Genomic DNA, 15,857 nt, shown 5'->3' with positions numbered 1-15,857 from the left:
CATTGTATTATTCTGTGCTTCTGTGAATATTGTTGACAGGTGGTCATACTATTTATGGCCCAGCTGAGGTGAGGGAAGGGAAACAAAAGTAACTGATAGCAACATGAGTGATTTCAGTGTAAAACTGGAAAAATATTTTTGAAGATGCCAAAGGTGCGATTTGCCAGTTTCAATAAAGCAATTGTGTTGCTAAAAACAACCTTTAAACATGAAATCTCCTCATCACCTCTTAGGCACGCTGGACGTAGGCTACAAATGATATGAACTCTGTTCTATACCCTTCTACTGACATATTAACACATACAAGTTTTTGGTGAGTGTGTCACCATAAGACCATAAGACATAGGAGCAGAATTAGGCCACTTGGCCCATCGAGTCTGCTCCGCCATTCAGTCATGGCTGATATTGTCTCATCCCCATTCTCCTGTCTTCTCCCCATAACCCCTGATCCCCTTATTAATCAAGAACCTATCGATCTCTGTCTGAAAGACTCAGTGAATTGGCCTCAACAGCCTTCAACAGCGGCAAAGAGTTCCACAGGTTCACCACCCTCTGGCTGAAGAAATTCCTCTTCATATCAGTTTTAAAGGATCGTCCCTTTAGTCTGAGATGGTACCCTCTGGTTCTAGTTTTTCCTACAAGTGGAAACATCCTCTCCACGTCCATTCTATCCAGGCCTCACAGTATCTTGTACGTTTCAATAAGATCCCCCCTCATCCTTCTAAACTGCAACGAGTACAGACCCAGAGTCCTCAAATGTTCCTCATACGACAAGTTCTTCACATGTTGGTCCTGTCTCCATCAGCAAAATACAGATGAAGACCACCCAAAGGCAGGTATAGTCCCATCTTTCCACTCAGATTATGGCTGTTTCTCAGTTCAGTAGATCAGAAAATAGAAGTCTTTGAGTCAGAACACAAGTAAACAAGAAATAGAAGCAGGAATATGCCACCACAGTAGCCTAGTGGTTAGCACAGTTGCTTCACAGCTCCAGGGTGCCAGGTTCGATTCCCGGCTTGGGTCACTGTCTGTGAGGATTCTGCACGTTCTACCCGTGTGTGCGTGGGTTTCCTCCGGGTCGTCCCATTTCCGCCCATAGTCTAAAGATGTGCGGGTTAGGTGGATTGGCCAATCTAAATTGCCCTTAGTGTCCAAAAAAGGTTAAGTAGGGTTACTTGGTTACGGGGATAGGGTGGAGGTTTGGGTAGGGTGCTCTTTCCAAGGGCTGATGCAGGCTCGATGGGAGAATAACCTCCTTCAGCACTGTAAATTCCATGATTCTATTCCTTCAAGCATGCCCAGCCATTTAATGCAATCATGCCAGCCTCAACTCCTTTCCTGTGTCATTTCCCCATATCCCTCTATTCCTCAATCTATCAAATATTTATCCAGCTCCACTTTAAATACTTCTAATGATCCAGCCTCCACCACCCTCCGTGGCAGAGAATTCCAGAGATTCACACTCGACAGGAAGACATTTCTATGCACCTCAGGTTTAAATGACCGGCCCTTTAACTTGTAGCCATGTTCTTTTATTCAAGACTCTCCCACCAGTGAAAACATGTCATCATCTATCCTGTCAGGCCCCCCAGGAACTTATATTATTCCCAGGAGTGGTGCAGCACGGAGTTAGAAACAGTGTAAAGTTCCCTCTACACTGTCCCCATCAAACACTCAAAGGGCAGGTACAGCACAAAGTTAGATACAGTGTAAATCTCCCTCTACACTGTCCCCATCAAACACTCCCAGGACAGCTACAGCACTGGGTTAGATACAGTGTACAGACATACATACATACATACATACAACATCACAGTACAGGCCCTTCGGCCCTCGATGTTGCGCCGACCTGTGAAACCACTCTAAAGCCCATTTACACTATTCCCTTATCGTCCATATGTCCATCCAATGACCATTTGAATACCCTTAGTGTTGGCGAGTCCACGACTGTTGCAGGCAGGGTATTCCACACCCTTACTACTCTCTGAGTAAAGAACTTACCTCTGACGTCTGTCTTATATCTATCTCCCCGCAATTTAAAGCAATGTCACCTCATGCTAGACATCACCATCTGAGGAAAAAGGCTCTCACTGTCCACCCTATCCAATCCTCTGATCATCTTGTATGTCTCAATAAGTCACCTCTTAACCTACTTCTATCTAACGAAAACAGCCTCAAGTCCCTCAGCCTTTCCTCATAAGATCTTCCCTCCATACCAGGCAACATTCTGGTAAATCTCCTCTGCACCCTTTCCAATGCTTCCACATCCTTCCTATAATGCGGTGACCAGAATTGCACGCAATACTCCAAATGCGGCCGCACTAGAGTTTTGTACAGTGCAACATGACCTCATGGCTCCTAAACTCAATCCCTCTACCAATAAAAGCTAACACACCCTACGCCTTCTTAACAACTCTCTCAACCTAAGTGGCGACTTTCAGGGATCTGTGCACATGGACACTGCCAAGAATCTTACCATTAGCCCAGTACTCTGTCTTCCTGTTATTCCTTCCAAAATGAATCACCTCACACTTTTCTGCATTAAACTCCATTTGCCACCTCTCAGCCCAGCGCTGCAGCTTATCTATGTCTCTCTGTAACTTGTAACATCCTTCCGCACTCTCCACAACTCCACCGACTTTAGTGTCATCTGCAAATTTACTCACCCATCCTTCTACGCCCTCCTCCAGGTCATTTATAAAAATGACAAACAGCAATGGCCCCAAAACAGATCCTTGTGGTACACCACTAGTAACTGGACTCCAGTCTGAACACTTCCCATCAACCACCACCCTTTGTCTTCTTCCAGCGAGCCAATTTCTGATCCAAACTGCTAAATCTCCCTGAATCCCATGCTTCCGTATTTTCTGCAGTAGCCTACCGTGGGGAAGCTTATCAAACGCTTTACTGAAATCCATATACACCACATCAATTGCTTTACCCTCATCCACCTGTTTGGTCACCTTCTCAAAGAACTCAATAAGGTTTGTGAGGCACGACCTACCCTTCACGAAACCGTGTAAAGCTCTCTCTACACTGTCCCCATCAAACACTCCCAGGACAGGTACAGCACGGGGTTAGATACAGATAAATCTCCCTCTACACTGTCCCCATCAAACACTCCCGAGGACAGGTACAAGCAAGGGGTTAGGTACAGAAAAAAGCTCCCTCTACACTGTCTCCATCAAACACTCACAGGGCAGATACGGCACGGGGTAAGGTACAGAGTAAAGCTTCCTCTACACTGTCCCCATCAACGCTCAAAGGGCAGATACAGCACAGGGATAGGTACAGAGTAAAGCTCCCTCTACACTGTCCCATCAAACACTCCCAGGACAGGTACAGCACAGGTTCAATACAGAGTAAAGCTCCCCTGTCACCAACAAACACTCCCAGGACAGGATATACACGGGGTTAGATGCAGAGTAAAGCTCCCTCTACACTGTCCTTTTCAAACACTCCCCACACAGGTATCACATGAGGTTAGAATCTACGTGTCCCATAAAACAGTTCTGGATTAGGTGTTGAACAACTGTGCAAAATATCCCGGAGCAGTAAAGTGATAAATTGTCTTTTTTATTTCAGTTTTCCAAAACCGGGATTACAATCTTTGCTGGAGATGGGACCAATCAGATACTTGTGATAGACTGCTCCAGAAATGGCCTGCATGCTGTACAGCAAGTACTGCTCAGCTTTCCCAAATGTTTACAAGGAAATGTGGTATACTTGTCGAGGCATCCTTGTGTCCATTGTGCAAAACTACTCCTTCAAGGTATGTGGGAGCTGCCAGTAGAGAAATGGAGCATTGAGAATTGCCACACTCGGGGTGAATGATGTCAGATTGAAGCAACTCACTGAAGAGTTACTTGATTTACATATGTAGGGGATGTGAAATAATATGGAATCATTCCACAAAAGATGCCAACTCAGAGTGGGATAGAGTGATATTTGAACTTATCTAAGAACGCTTTACCTGAACAGTTCCTGTCTTCCCCTGTATCATAAGAAGTCTTACAATACCAGGTTAAAGTCCAATAGGTTTGTTTTGATGTCAGTAGCTTTCGGAGCGCTGCTCCTTCCTCAGGTGAATGAAGACCTCTTCATTCACCTGAGGAAGGAGCAGCGCTCCGAAAGCTAGTGACATTGAAACAAACCTGTTGGACTTTAACCTGGTGTTGTAAGACTTCTTACTGTGCTCACCCCAGTCCAACACCGGCATCTCCACATTATGGTTCCCCTGTATCGTAACAGTTCCATATCTCTCCATCCTGATTATTATCATCATCACATCAATACAAATATTAACATCTACCCCAATTCCAGTTAATCCAACAACATGTATAAAACAGAAATAATTAACTGTCATCGACCTACCAGGATGTTTTCACATTCCTTTTCCTATCCTAGTGTTCCTGGTGAGGGAGGAGGTTCCTGAGCTTTCACTGAGGACGGACGCGATCTACCCGAATAGGAACAGAGTCCCATAGTGCGATTGGTTGGGTATTAACCGGAGCTCGGGGCGGCAAGAAACACCAGCCTACTGAACAACTGTTCGGGTAGATCAGGGGCCTCAGCAGGGAACGCATAGCTGAGGACAGACTTAGTCCTGTTTTCTGCACTGAGGAGCTTAGCTTGCCGGAACTCCTGAGTGCAGGGAGAGATTGGGACACCATTTGTAAATGGTATCCCAATCTCTCAGCCCCCGACGTGACCCCCAAACCTCCCCCAAGCACCAACTCACTGATAAGAGGGTTTTCCTCCCCTCCCAAGCCTCAGGCAGCCCCAGATCCGAGTCCTGTCTTGCAAAGAATTCCAGCTTTGTGACGCCAGCCTGGCACCCTGGCAGTGGCCCTCCCAGCTGGAGCTGCACTCATTGAGGAAAGTGGAGAGTATTTCATCATACTCCTGACTTGGGTATCATAGCTTGTCAAAAGGCTTTGTGGAGTCAGGAGGTGAATCGCTTGCACAGGATACCCGGCCTCTGACCCGCTCTGAAAACCACAGCATTTATATGGCTGTACCAATTTATTGAATGGTCAATAGTAATTTCCAGAATGATTATGGTGGAGGATGGCCTCTCATACCATAAGACCATAAGACATAGGAGCAGAATTAGGCCACTCGGCCCATCGATCCTGCTCCGCCATTTAATCTTGGCTGATATTTTTCTCATCCTCATTCTCCTACCTTCACCCCAGAACCCCTGATCCCCTTATTGATCAAGTCTTAAAGATACTCAGTGATTTGGCCTCCACAGCCTTCTGCGGCAAAGAGTTCCACAGATTCACCATCCTCAGGCTGAAGAAATTCCTCCTCTTCTCTGTTTTAAAAGATCGTCCCTTTAGTCTGAGATTGTGTCCTCTGCTTCTAGTTTTTCCTACAGTGGGAAAATCCTCTCCACGTCCACTCTATCCAGGCCTCACAGTATCATGTAAGTTTCAATAAGATCCCTCCTCATCCTTCTAAACTCCCAACGAGTACAGACCCAAAGTCCTCAACTGTTCCTCATACGACAAGCTCTTCATTCCAGGGATCATTCTTGTGAACCTCCTCTGGACCCTTTCCAAGGCCAGCATACCATCCTTAGATACAGGGCCCAAAACTGCTCACAATACGACAAATGGGGTCTGACCAGAGCCTTACATAGCCTCAGAAGTACATCCCTGGTCATGTATTCTAGCCCTCTTGACATGAATGCTAGCATTGCATTTACCTTCCTAACTGACGACTGAACCTACACGTTAACATTAAGAGAATCGTGAACAAATACTCCCAAGTCCCTTTGTGCTTCTGATTTCATAAGCATCTCCCCATTTAGAAAATAGTCTATTCCTCCATTTCTCCTTCCAAAGCGCATAACCTCACATCTTTCCACATTGTATTCCATCTGCCAATTCTTTGCCCACTCTCCTAGCCTGTCCAAGTCCTTTGCAGCCCACCTGCTACCTCAATACTACCTCTCCCGCTACAGATCTTTGTATCATCTGCAAACTTAACAACCGTGTCTTCAGTTCCTTCTTCCAGATCACTAGTGTATATTGTGAAAAGTTGTTGTCCCAGCACTGACCCCTGAGGCACAGCACTAGTCACTGGCTTCCATCCTGAAAAAGACCCCTTTATACAGCTTCAACCGGGACCTTGGATTCATGTTGCATTACATTCACCCCCCACCATCTGGCTTGGGCTTGCAAAATCCTACAAACTCTCCTGGCTTGAGACAATTCACACCTCTTTAACCTGTGATTATCCCTCTCTCCAGTTTCTCCATCTGGACCTGTAGACTTAATTACCTGCAAAGACTTGTATTCAAAGTATCGTCTTGCATCTTTGACTTTGTCTCTATATATGTTTCTGGAACCTACCTCTTTATTCACTGAGGATGGAGCAGTGCTCCGAAAGCTAGTGATTTGAAACAAACCTGTTGGACTTTAACCTGGTTTTGTAAGACTTCTTACTGCGCTCACTCCAGTCCAACGCCGGCATCTCCACATCATGTGAAATTGGTGGCAGAGATCAGAGGGCATGGACTGGCAATGAAGCAATGCTTTCTCTGGGATACAAGTGTTTCAAAAAGCATACATACACAGACATAGAATCCCTGCATTTTGCCCATCAATTCTGCACCGGCCCTTCGTATGAGCACTGTACCTATATCCACTCCCTTGCCACCCCTCTCTATCCCCGTCACCCCATAATCTAACTTGCACATTCCTGGACACTAAGTGGCAATTTATCATGGCCAATCCAACTAACCTGTACATCTTTGGACTGTGGGAGAAAACCTGGGTATATGGACAAAATCCACGCCAACATGGGGAGAACATGCAAACTCCACACTGATGTGTTGTGTACTCTGGGATAACACAAGCTGCAACTGGATGCAGCTTTAACCAAAAGATACTCCAGACCTTGAAGTTAGTTCAATCTGATTTATTGAACCAGTAGCACAGTTAGCACAGTCCTCTATGAGTTCGACTCTCTGCTAACCTACGTGTGGCTACTCTGTCTGACTGAACCAGACTAGGTCTTAGCCACGTGCTGGAGGCGTGATACTGTACATACACCCTGACTCACTCTGCAGATGTTCATCCCTGACTCACTCTGCAGATGTTCATCAGTGGAAAGAGGCGGAGTGTGAGTGCCTCATGCCTTTTATAATGAGATACCACCTCTGAGTATCCTGCCTGCTCATTGGTCATGTCCTGTTCTCTGTGTTCATTAGCTGCCTGTCTGTGCCTGTCTGCATATCATTATCTGCATGTCTGCATATCATGACATCTCCCCTTTTAAAAAATGTTTTGTTGGCACATGGGAACGTACTTACATGTGGTGGCGTATATTAACATATTTACAAGCGGTGGCATATGTGAACATATGTACATGTGAACACATCTGTCTAATGTGAGAAAACAGAACATAGCAAACAAAACAAATGTTCATAAGTTCAGTCTCTGGGGCTTGTGTCGGATCCTTATCGACTGCCAGAGAGATGGTGGTGGGGACGACGGCACCTTGACAGGCGGGATGGAAGCCTGACTGGTGGCCTCGTAGTTCAAGGTATCAGGAGGTGACAAAACAATGGACGGAAACCTGTCAACGCTTCCAGACAGCGCAGAGCAAGGAGATGCTCCAGCAGTATGAAACGGAGAAGAAAGCGGTTGCGGGCAGGCAACTTTGTGCAGTGCCCGTCTGTTTCGTCGCACAGCAGAACCATCATCCATACGTACAAAATACGAGCGAGGCGCAGCCTGTCGAACGACAACTGGAGCAGACTAGCCACCATCCGGTATCTTGATCCTGACAGTGTCTGCCGGGGATAATACGGGCAAATCGGTGGCATGAGCATCATAGCCCTGCTTTTGCTGGTTTTGGAGCTGCTGCACCTTCTGCAGTACCGGGAAGTGATCCAGGTTGCACAAGTACTATGGCTGGAAGTGCCGTCCGCAGGTCCCTGTTCATCAGGAGTTGAGCCGGCGAAATACCAGTGGACAGTGAGGTCACCCTGTACGGAAGCAGTGCGAGGTAGATGTCAGAAGCAGAATCCGCGGCCTTGCAGATGAGCAGTTTCACAATGTGCACCCCTTTTTCAACCTTCCCATTGGACTGTGGATAGTGTGGGCTGGAAGTGACCTGTTTTAAATGGTATGACTTGGCAAACATAGACCACTCGTGGCTGTTGAAGCGTGGGCCATTGTCACTCATGACAGTGAGTGGGATACCATGCCTGGAGAACGTCTCCTTACAGGCCTTGATGACGGTCCGAGATGTGAGGTCTGAGAGCTTCACAACTTCAGGGTAATTGGAGAAATAGTCAATAATCACCATGTAGTCACGCCCATTCGCGCGAAAGAGGTCGATGCTAACCTTGGACCACGGGGAGGTCTCGATTTCATACTGCTGGAGCATCTCCTTGCTCTGCGCTGGCTGGAAGCGTTGACAGTTGAGGACCATGTTCGAGATGACCTGGCTAATACCGGGCCAGTAGACAGCCTGCGTGGCTCTGCATCTGCACTTCTCAGGTGTCCCTCATGGATCTGGCAGAGCACCAAGCTCTGGAGACTGAGTGGAATGACAATCCGGTCCAGCTTGAGGAGGATACTATCAATCACCGTCAGGCCGTCCTTTACATTGTAAAATTGAGGACACAGCCCTTTCTGCCAGCCATTGGCGAGGTGGTGCATGACATACTGCAAGAAAAAAACGAAGAACAAAGAAAAGTACAGCACAGTAACAGGCCTTTCGGCCCTCCAAGCCAGTGCCGACCATGCTGCCAGTCTAAACTAAAATCTTCTACACTTCCTGGGTCCGTATCCCTCTATTCCCATCATATTCATGTATTTGTCAAGATGCCCTTTAAACATCACTATCGTCCCTGCTTCCACCACCTCCTCCGGCAGCGAGTTCCAGGCACCCACAACCCTCTGTGTAAAAAACTTGCCTCGTACATCTCCTCTAAACTTTGCCCCTCGCACTTTAAACCTATGCCCCCTAGTAATTGACCCCTCTACCCTGGGGAAAAGCTTCTGATTATCCATTCTGTCTATGCCCCTCATAATTTTGTAGAGGGGGTCTTTGGCTGTCTCCTCGCAGATACGAACCACCTTCTCATCAGATGCTGGGAGGGTGCTAGCACACAGCTGCACCTGTGATTCAATCTACCAGATGATTTCCAGCGGTTCACTAGGCAATGTGATGGAGCGGGACAATGCATCAGCGATGATGAGCTTCTTGCCATGCGTGTACACTAAGTCAAAATCGTACCTTCTGAGTTTGAGGAGGATGCGCTGCAACGGAGGCATCATGTCGTTCAGGTCCTTGTGGATAATGTGGAGCAGAGGCCTATGATCCGTCTCGACTGTGAATGCCGGCAGGCCGGAGACATAGTCGTGAAACTTGAGAATGCCAGTGAGAAGACCCAGGCATTCCTTCTCTATTTGCGCATACCTTGTTTCGGTGGGCTGCATGGCCCTCGATGCATAGGCTACCGTGCCCAGGATTAAGTGTCATCGCGTTGAAGCAGCACCGCACTGATGCCATCCTGGCTCGCATCTTCGTCTCCCTGTCTGGGTCGAAAAATGTCAAGACGGGTGCAGTGGTGAGCTTGGCTTTCAGCTCCAACCACTTTGCCTGTTGTGCTGCCTTCCACTCAAAGGCAGTGGTCTTTCTTACTAGGTTTCGTAGGGCCGTGGTGTGTGAGGCTAGGTTTGGGATGAACTTGCCCAGAAAATTGACCATGCCCAGGAAGCGCAACACCACCTTCATGGCTTTGATGGCCTTGACCTTGCCTGTGTCCGGGGCACACCCTGCTGAGAGATCTGGTCACCTAGGAACTTGAGTGTCGACATGCCAAAGCAACATTTGGACCTGTTCAGCTTCAGGCCATTGGCATGGACATGGCGGAATACCGGCTGGAAACGTGAAACATGCTCTTCAGAGGTCGTGGACCATATGATGATGTCGTCCACGTACACATGAACCCCTTCAATGCCCTCCATCATCTGCTCCATGATGCGATGGAAGATCTCCGATGCCGAGACAATGCCAAACGGCATGTGATTATAGCAGTATCTGCCAAACAGTGTATTGAAGGTACAGAGCCTTCTGCTGGACTCATCCAGCTGGATTTGCCAAAATCCATGTGACGCATCTAACTTGGTGAAAAAATGTGCGTGTGCCATCTCACTGGTGAGTTCCTCCCGCTTCGGGATCGGGTAGTGTTCACGCATTATATTCTTATTGAGATCCTTGGGATCAATGCAGATTTGCAGGTCTCCCGAAGGCTTTCTAACACATATCATCGAGCTGACCCAGTCAGTCGGTTCGGTTACCTTGGAAATGATGCCCTGTTGCTGAAGATCCTTGAGCTGTGCCTTCAGGCGCTCCCTCAGCGGAGCCAGGACCCTGCGTGGTGTGTGGACCACTGGCTTGGCATCAGGTCGTAGCAGAATCTTGTATCGATATGGCAGCGTGCCCATCCCGTCGAACATATCCAGATACTGAGCAAGGATGTTGTCAATGCAGGCCTGAAGATCCACATTGGAGGTTGTCGTTGTGTAAACCCGCTGCACAAGGTTCAGCTGCTTGCAGGCATGCGTGCCAAGTAGCGATCCCCTGTCAGGCTTGACAATTTCAAAATGTAACCGTACATGGGTGCTCTGGTTGGAGATGAGTAGGTGGCTGGATCCCAATTCCGTGATGGCATTTCCGTTGTAGTCCAGGAGCCTGCATGTTGCTGGAAGGACCTTGGGGGGCTTCTTGATGCGTTTCAAATCTGTCTGTGAGAGGAGGTTGGCAGAAGCACCTGTGTTCAGCTTAAACTGGATGGAGCAGTGGTTGACCTGCATCACCGCACGCCATTTGTCCGCAGAATCCACAGCGAGGATGGATTGAATTTGTGATGAGTTGGATGTGGCATATTCACATTTGGTAATGATGCCCACACAGTAGGCGGATTCCAGGCATTCTTCTTCTGGATCCGTTGTGCTGCCAGGATCAGAATCCTGTAATCGTTGTTGCACACTCTGAACGTGCCGTCGTCGGAATTGCGAGCGCTGGGCCCTGACAGGGGGTGCAGACCTGCACAAGGCTGCATAATTTCCAGGCTTCCTGTAGTTTAAACATCGCCTGCCTCTTGCAGGGCAGCGTTTCTTTAAGTGGGCATTGCCGCAGTTCGAGCACGCCATGACGTCGCCGTCCTGACGCTCCGTGCATTGTCGCACATACGCAGTGCGGCTGTCGGCCGCTTCATTATCCCGTTTGCATCGTGCATGGGTGGGGCCCCAGGAAAAGCGCGCAAAATGGCGGCTGTCTTCAATGCTGAGGCGCTGCATCCGGGCGATGGCCTGCACACTCTCTGCCTCGTAGGACGCAAGTTTCTCATTTTCAGTTGATTTGTACTGGGCATAGCGATTTTTGGTGTGCTCATGCACTGTGCATGTTTCAATCGTGACTGGCAGGGTTACATGCTTGATTTTCAGTCGCTGCTCTCTCAGAGGATCAGAGTGAACTCCAAAAACGATTTGGTCTCTGATCATGGAGTCAGCAATATCACCAAAGTTGCAGGACAGCGCTAGCAGGCGGAGGTTGGTTAAGAAGGAGTTGAAAGATTCATCTTTACCTTGTAGACGCTGTTTGAATATGTCGCGCTCGAAGATTTCATTGGTGTCCACTTCACAGTGACTATCGAACTTGTCCAGGATGGTCTGAAACGTTGTCTTGTCCTGGCCTTCGGTGAAGTGAAAAGAGTTGAAGAGTTCAATGGCTTCATCACCCGCTGTTGAGAGGAGAAGCACGATCTTCCTTGCATCAGATGTACCCACGAGGTCTGAAGCTTTGATGTACAGCAGAAACTTTTGCTTGAATGTCCGCCAGTTGGCACTGAGATTGCCGGAGGTCCTGAGCTGATGAGGAGCCTGAATCTTCTCCATGGTGCCGGGATACATTCGCTGGTCGTCACGGAACAGACTGAGGTAAACCATCTAGATTGAGCAGTCTCCTGGTAGCATGATGTGTTATGTACTCTGGGATAACACAGGCTGCAAATGGATGCAGCTTTAACCAAAAGATACTCCAGATCTTGAAGTTAGTTCAATCTGATTTATTGAACCAGCAGCACAGTTAGCACAGTTCTCTATGAGTTTGACTCTATGAGTTCCCCATGGTCGGCCCATGAAGAAAGTAAGGAGGTGTGGGATAGAGGGAAACTTGTCCAATTGGATTAGTAACTGGCTATCACATAGAAGAGGGTGGGGGTGGATGGAAAATGTTCAGACTGGAGACCAGTTACCAGCGGTGTACCACAGGGATCAGTGCTGGGTCCTCTGCTATTTGTGATTTTTATCAATGACTTGGAGGAGGGGGCTGAAGGGTGGGTCAGTAAATTTGCTGATGACACCAAGATTGGTGGAGTAGTGGATGAGGTGGAGGGCTGTTGTAGGCTGCAAAGAGACATTGATAGGATGCAGAGCTGGGCTGAAAAATGGCAGATGGCGTTTAACCCTGATAAGTGCGAAGTGATTCATTTTGGTAGAAAAAATTTGAATGCAGATTACAGGGTCAAAGGCAGGGTTCTGAGGAATGTGGAGGAACAGAGAGATCTTGGGGTTCATGTCCATAGATCTCTGAAGGTTGCCACTCAAGTGGATAGAGCCGTGAGGAAGGCCTATAGTGTGTTAGCGTTTATTAACAGGGGGCTTGAGTTTAAGAGCCGCGGGGTTATGCTGCAACTATAAATGACCCTGGTGAGACCACATTTGGAGTATTGTGTGCAGTTCTGGTCACCTCATTATAGGAAGGATGTGGAAGCATTGGAAAGGGTACAAAGGAGATTTACCAGGATGCTGCCTGGTTTGCAGGATAGGCCTTATGAGGAAAGGTTGAGGGAGCTAGGGCTTTTCTCTTTGGAGCAGAGTCGGATGAGCGGCGACTTAATAGAGGTTTATAAGATAATGAGGGGGATAGATAGAGCGGACATTCAGAGACTATTTCCTCGGGTGGATGTAGCTGTTACAAGGGGGCATAACTATAAGGTTCAGGGTGGGAGATATCGGAGGGATGTCCGAGGTAGGTTCTTTACTCAGAGAGTGGTTCGGGTGTGGAATGGACTGCCTGCTGTGATAGTGGAGTCGAAAACTTTAGGAACTTTCAAGCGGTTATTGGATAGGCACATGGAGCACACCAGAATGACAGGGAGTAGAATAGCTTGATCTTGGTTTTGGACAATGCTCGGCACAACATCGAGGGCCGAAGGGTCTGTTCTGTGCTGCACTGTTCCTTGTTCTATACACTCTGCTAACCTAAGTGTGGTTACGCTATCTGACTGAGTCAGACTAGCTCTGAGCCACGTGCTGGAGGTGTAATACTGTAAATACACCATGGGGCAGCACAGTGGCACAGTGGTTAGCATTGCTGCCTACGGCGCTGAGGACCCGGGTTCTGGGTCACTGTCTGTGTGGAGTTTGCGCATTCTCCCCGTGTCTGCGTGGGATTCACCCCTACAACCCAAAGATGTGCAGGATAGGCGGATTGACCACACTAAATTGCCCCTTAATTGGAAAAAATAATTGGGTACTCTAAATTTAAAAAAATAAAAAGTAAATGCACCCTGACTCACTCTGTGGATGTTGGTCAGTGGAAAGAGGCGGAGTGCGAGTGCCTCGTGCCTGTTATAGTGAGATCCCTCCCCTTAGTGTCCTGCCTGCTCATTGGTCATTTACCAGCCTCCCCGAACAGGCGGCGGAATGTGGCGACTAGGGGCGTTTCACAGTAACCTCATTGAAGCCTACTTGTGACAATAAGCGATTATCATTATGATTATCATTATCGTGTCCTGTTCTCTGTGTTCATTAGCTGCCTGTCTGTACCTGTCTGTATATCATTATCTGCATGTCTGCATATCATGACACACAGTCACCCATTGCCATAATTGAACCCGGGTCCTTGGCGCTGTGAGGCAGCAGTGCTAAAAACTGTACCATCCGTAATGGCTTTCTAGCTCTCAGCCAAGCTTCATTATGTGTGCATATGTGGCTTTGGGTATGGGTGGAAGGGCAGAGCTTGGCATTGGCGGCTTGAGGAGGATCTTTTGAATTTGACTTTTGAAAGGTTCCGCGATGCAGACTAGGGGTCACAACTCTTTAAAGGGGCCGTGAACAAAGACCGTTTGGCCCAGCGCCATGAAACTAGCAGACGGGATATCTATCTCCACACTGGAACCAACCAAGTTGGGAATACAGGACTTTTATGTTTGCCAGGAACGTGCACACATGCTTTAAAGGCACTTCTGTAAATGGGGTTGGAAATCCCCAAAATTCAGCCCATCCACCATTTTTAAAGGGTTCCCAAGTCATCCGAGCTAAGTGAAAATCAAGGCCAATAAATCTGTTCCTCTCTCCACCTGTTGCTACTTCCAGCACTTTCTGTTTTATTATTATTAGGTTGTGAGTTGGACAAGTTACCATTCACCAAGTTAATGGCAGAGGCAGGATGAGGGAAATAGCTGCCTCTCTATTATCCCTGAAGGAGATGTATGATCAATCGTGTGTGGTCATTAAACTTCTTCTAACCTTATGTAGGATGATGGAGGTGGCACTGACTTTCCTCCTTTACTTCCCCTCACACATCCTTCCTACCCTCAATCCCTAATTGTGAGAAAAACATTGATCAAAGTGTCGAAGAAATCTGGGAGCCCTTCCCGCTACTTCTTCCACGCCAATCCTCGACTGCTGCTTCCTGAATCACTTTTACAATGCTCCAAAAAGTGTGTCCTGTTTAATCAACCACAGCATTTTAAATATCTCCAGATGTTGATAAACCAATCAATGGCAGTGTTTCTGATATTAACACACATTGTGCAACTAATAAACACCACTTCAACAAAATGGGTTTATGATCGGGTTCCCCAGACAGTCAGAAATCTGCCCCACCATTAATCTACCAGTCCAAGGAACACATTGGCCACCCAGTTAAGTAAAGATTTAGGAGCCACGTCAAATTGTCTGATATCAATATTGGTGTTACTAGGATCCACACTAATTGTTGAAGTCAAAACCTAGACACAGAGCTTTTCTTTACTGAGAGAGTTAATTGGCTTTGTTCAGCCGCATAGCTACACTCCCACGCACAGTGTCCCAGCAATCCTCTATTTATATTCTCGTTTAAGAAAACAAAAGGTCGACTTCCGGGTGCGGTGATGCACTGCTAAGCCGCACGTCTCGGCACCTCCCGTTCCAACGGACTTTTGGGCTCTTATCGGGAGCCCCAACGGAAATTTTTTTCGACCTAACCCAGTGTGGGGTGACGAAGGGAGGAGTCCCCCCGGGTGTGTATGGAAAGGAGCGGCGGTAGTGGCCAGATTGCGAAGGATCCTTTGGAGCAGCGGCAGAGAAGAGAAGGGAGAAGCAAGATGGCGGCGGATGGAGCCCAGATGGTATGGGGCCCAGACCAGCAGGAGTTTCTCCGACGATGTATGGAGGAGCTCAAGAAAGAGGAGCTGGCGCCGATGCTACTGGCAATTGAGGGACTGAAGGAAACACAAAAGGTCCAGGCGATGGAGCTCCGTGGAGTGAAGGCAAAGGCAGCCGAGAATGAAGATGAGATACAGGACCTGGTGGTAAAAATGGAGACTACACAAGAGGTGCATAGAAAGGCTGGAAGCCCTGGAGAACAGCTCGAGGAGGAAAAACCTACGGATTCTAGGTCTCCCCGAAGGAGCAGAGGGAGCTGACGCTGGGGCTTATGTGAGCACGATACTCCACACACTAATGGGAGCTGAGGCCCCAATGGGCCCCCTGGAAGTGGAGGGAGCGTACCGGGTCCTCGTGAGAAGACCAAAGGCAGGTGAAACACCAAGAGCAATA

The 15,857-nt window shown here is 48.0% G+C and overlaps 1 protein-coding gene across 1 annotated transcript in view; it reads left to right on the top strand.

Annotated features, from left to right (window-relative positions):
- Positions 1-15,857, top strand: part of LOC140396657 (uncharacterized) — a 178,127-nt gene that overhangs the window by 78,981 nt on the left and 83,289 nt on the right. Inside the window, exon 10 of the mRNA XM_072485452.1 lies at positions 3,586-3,772. Within this exon, the coding sequence (XP_072341553.1) occupies positions 3,586-3,772 (187 nt within the window). The remainder of the gene's footprint in view (positions 1-3,585; positions 3,773-15,857) is intronic.

The sequence above is a fragment of the Scyliorhinus torazame genome, chromosome 19, assembly GCF_047496885.1.
Source record: "Scyliorhinus torazame isolate Kashiwa2021f chromosome 19, sScyTor2.1, whole genome shotgun sequence".
Lineage (NCBI taxonomy): Eukaryota > Metazoa > Chordata > Chondrichthyes > Carcharhiniformes > Scyliorhinidae > Scyliorhinus > Scyliorhinus torazame.
The sequence above is the reverse complement of the archived record's forward strand: the minus strand, read 5'-3'. Positions and strand labels throughout refer to the sequence as shown.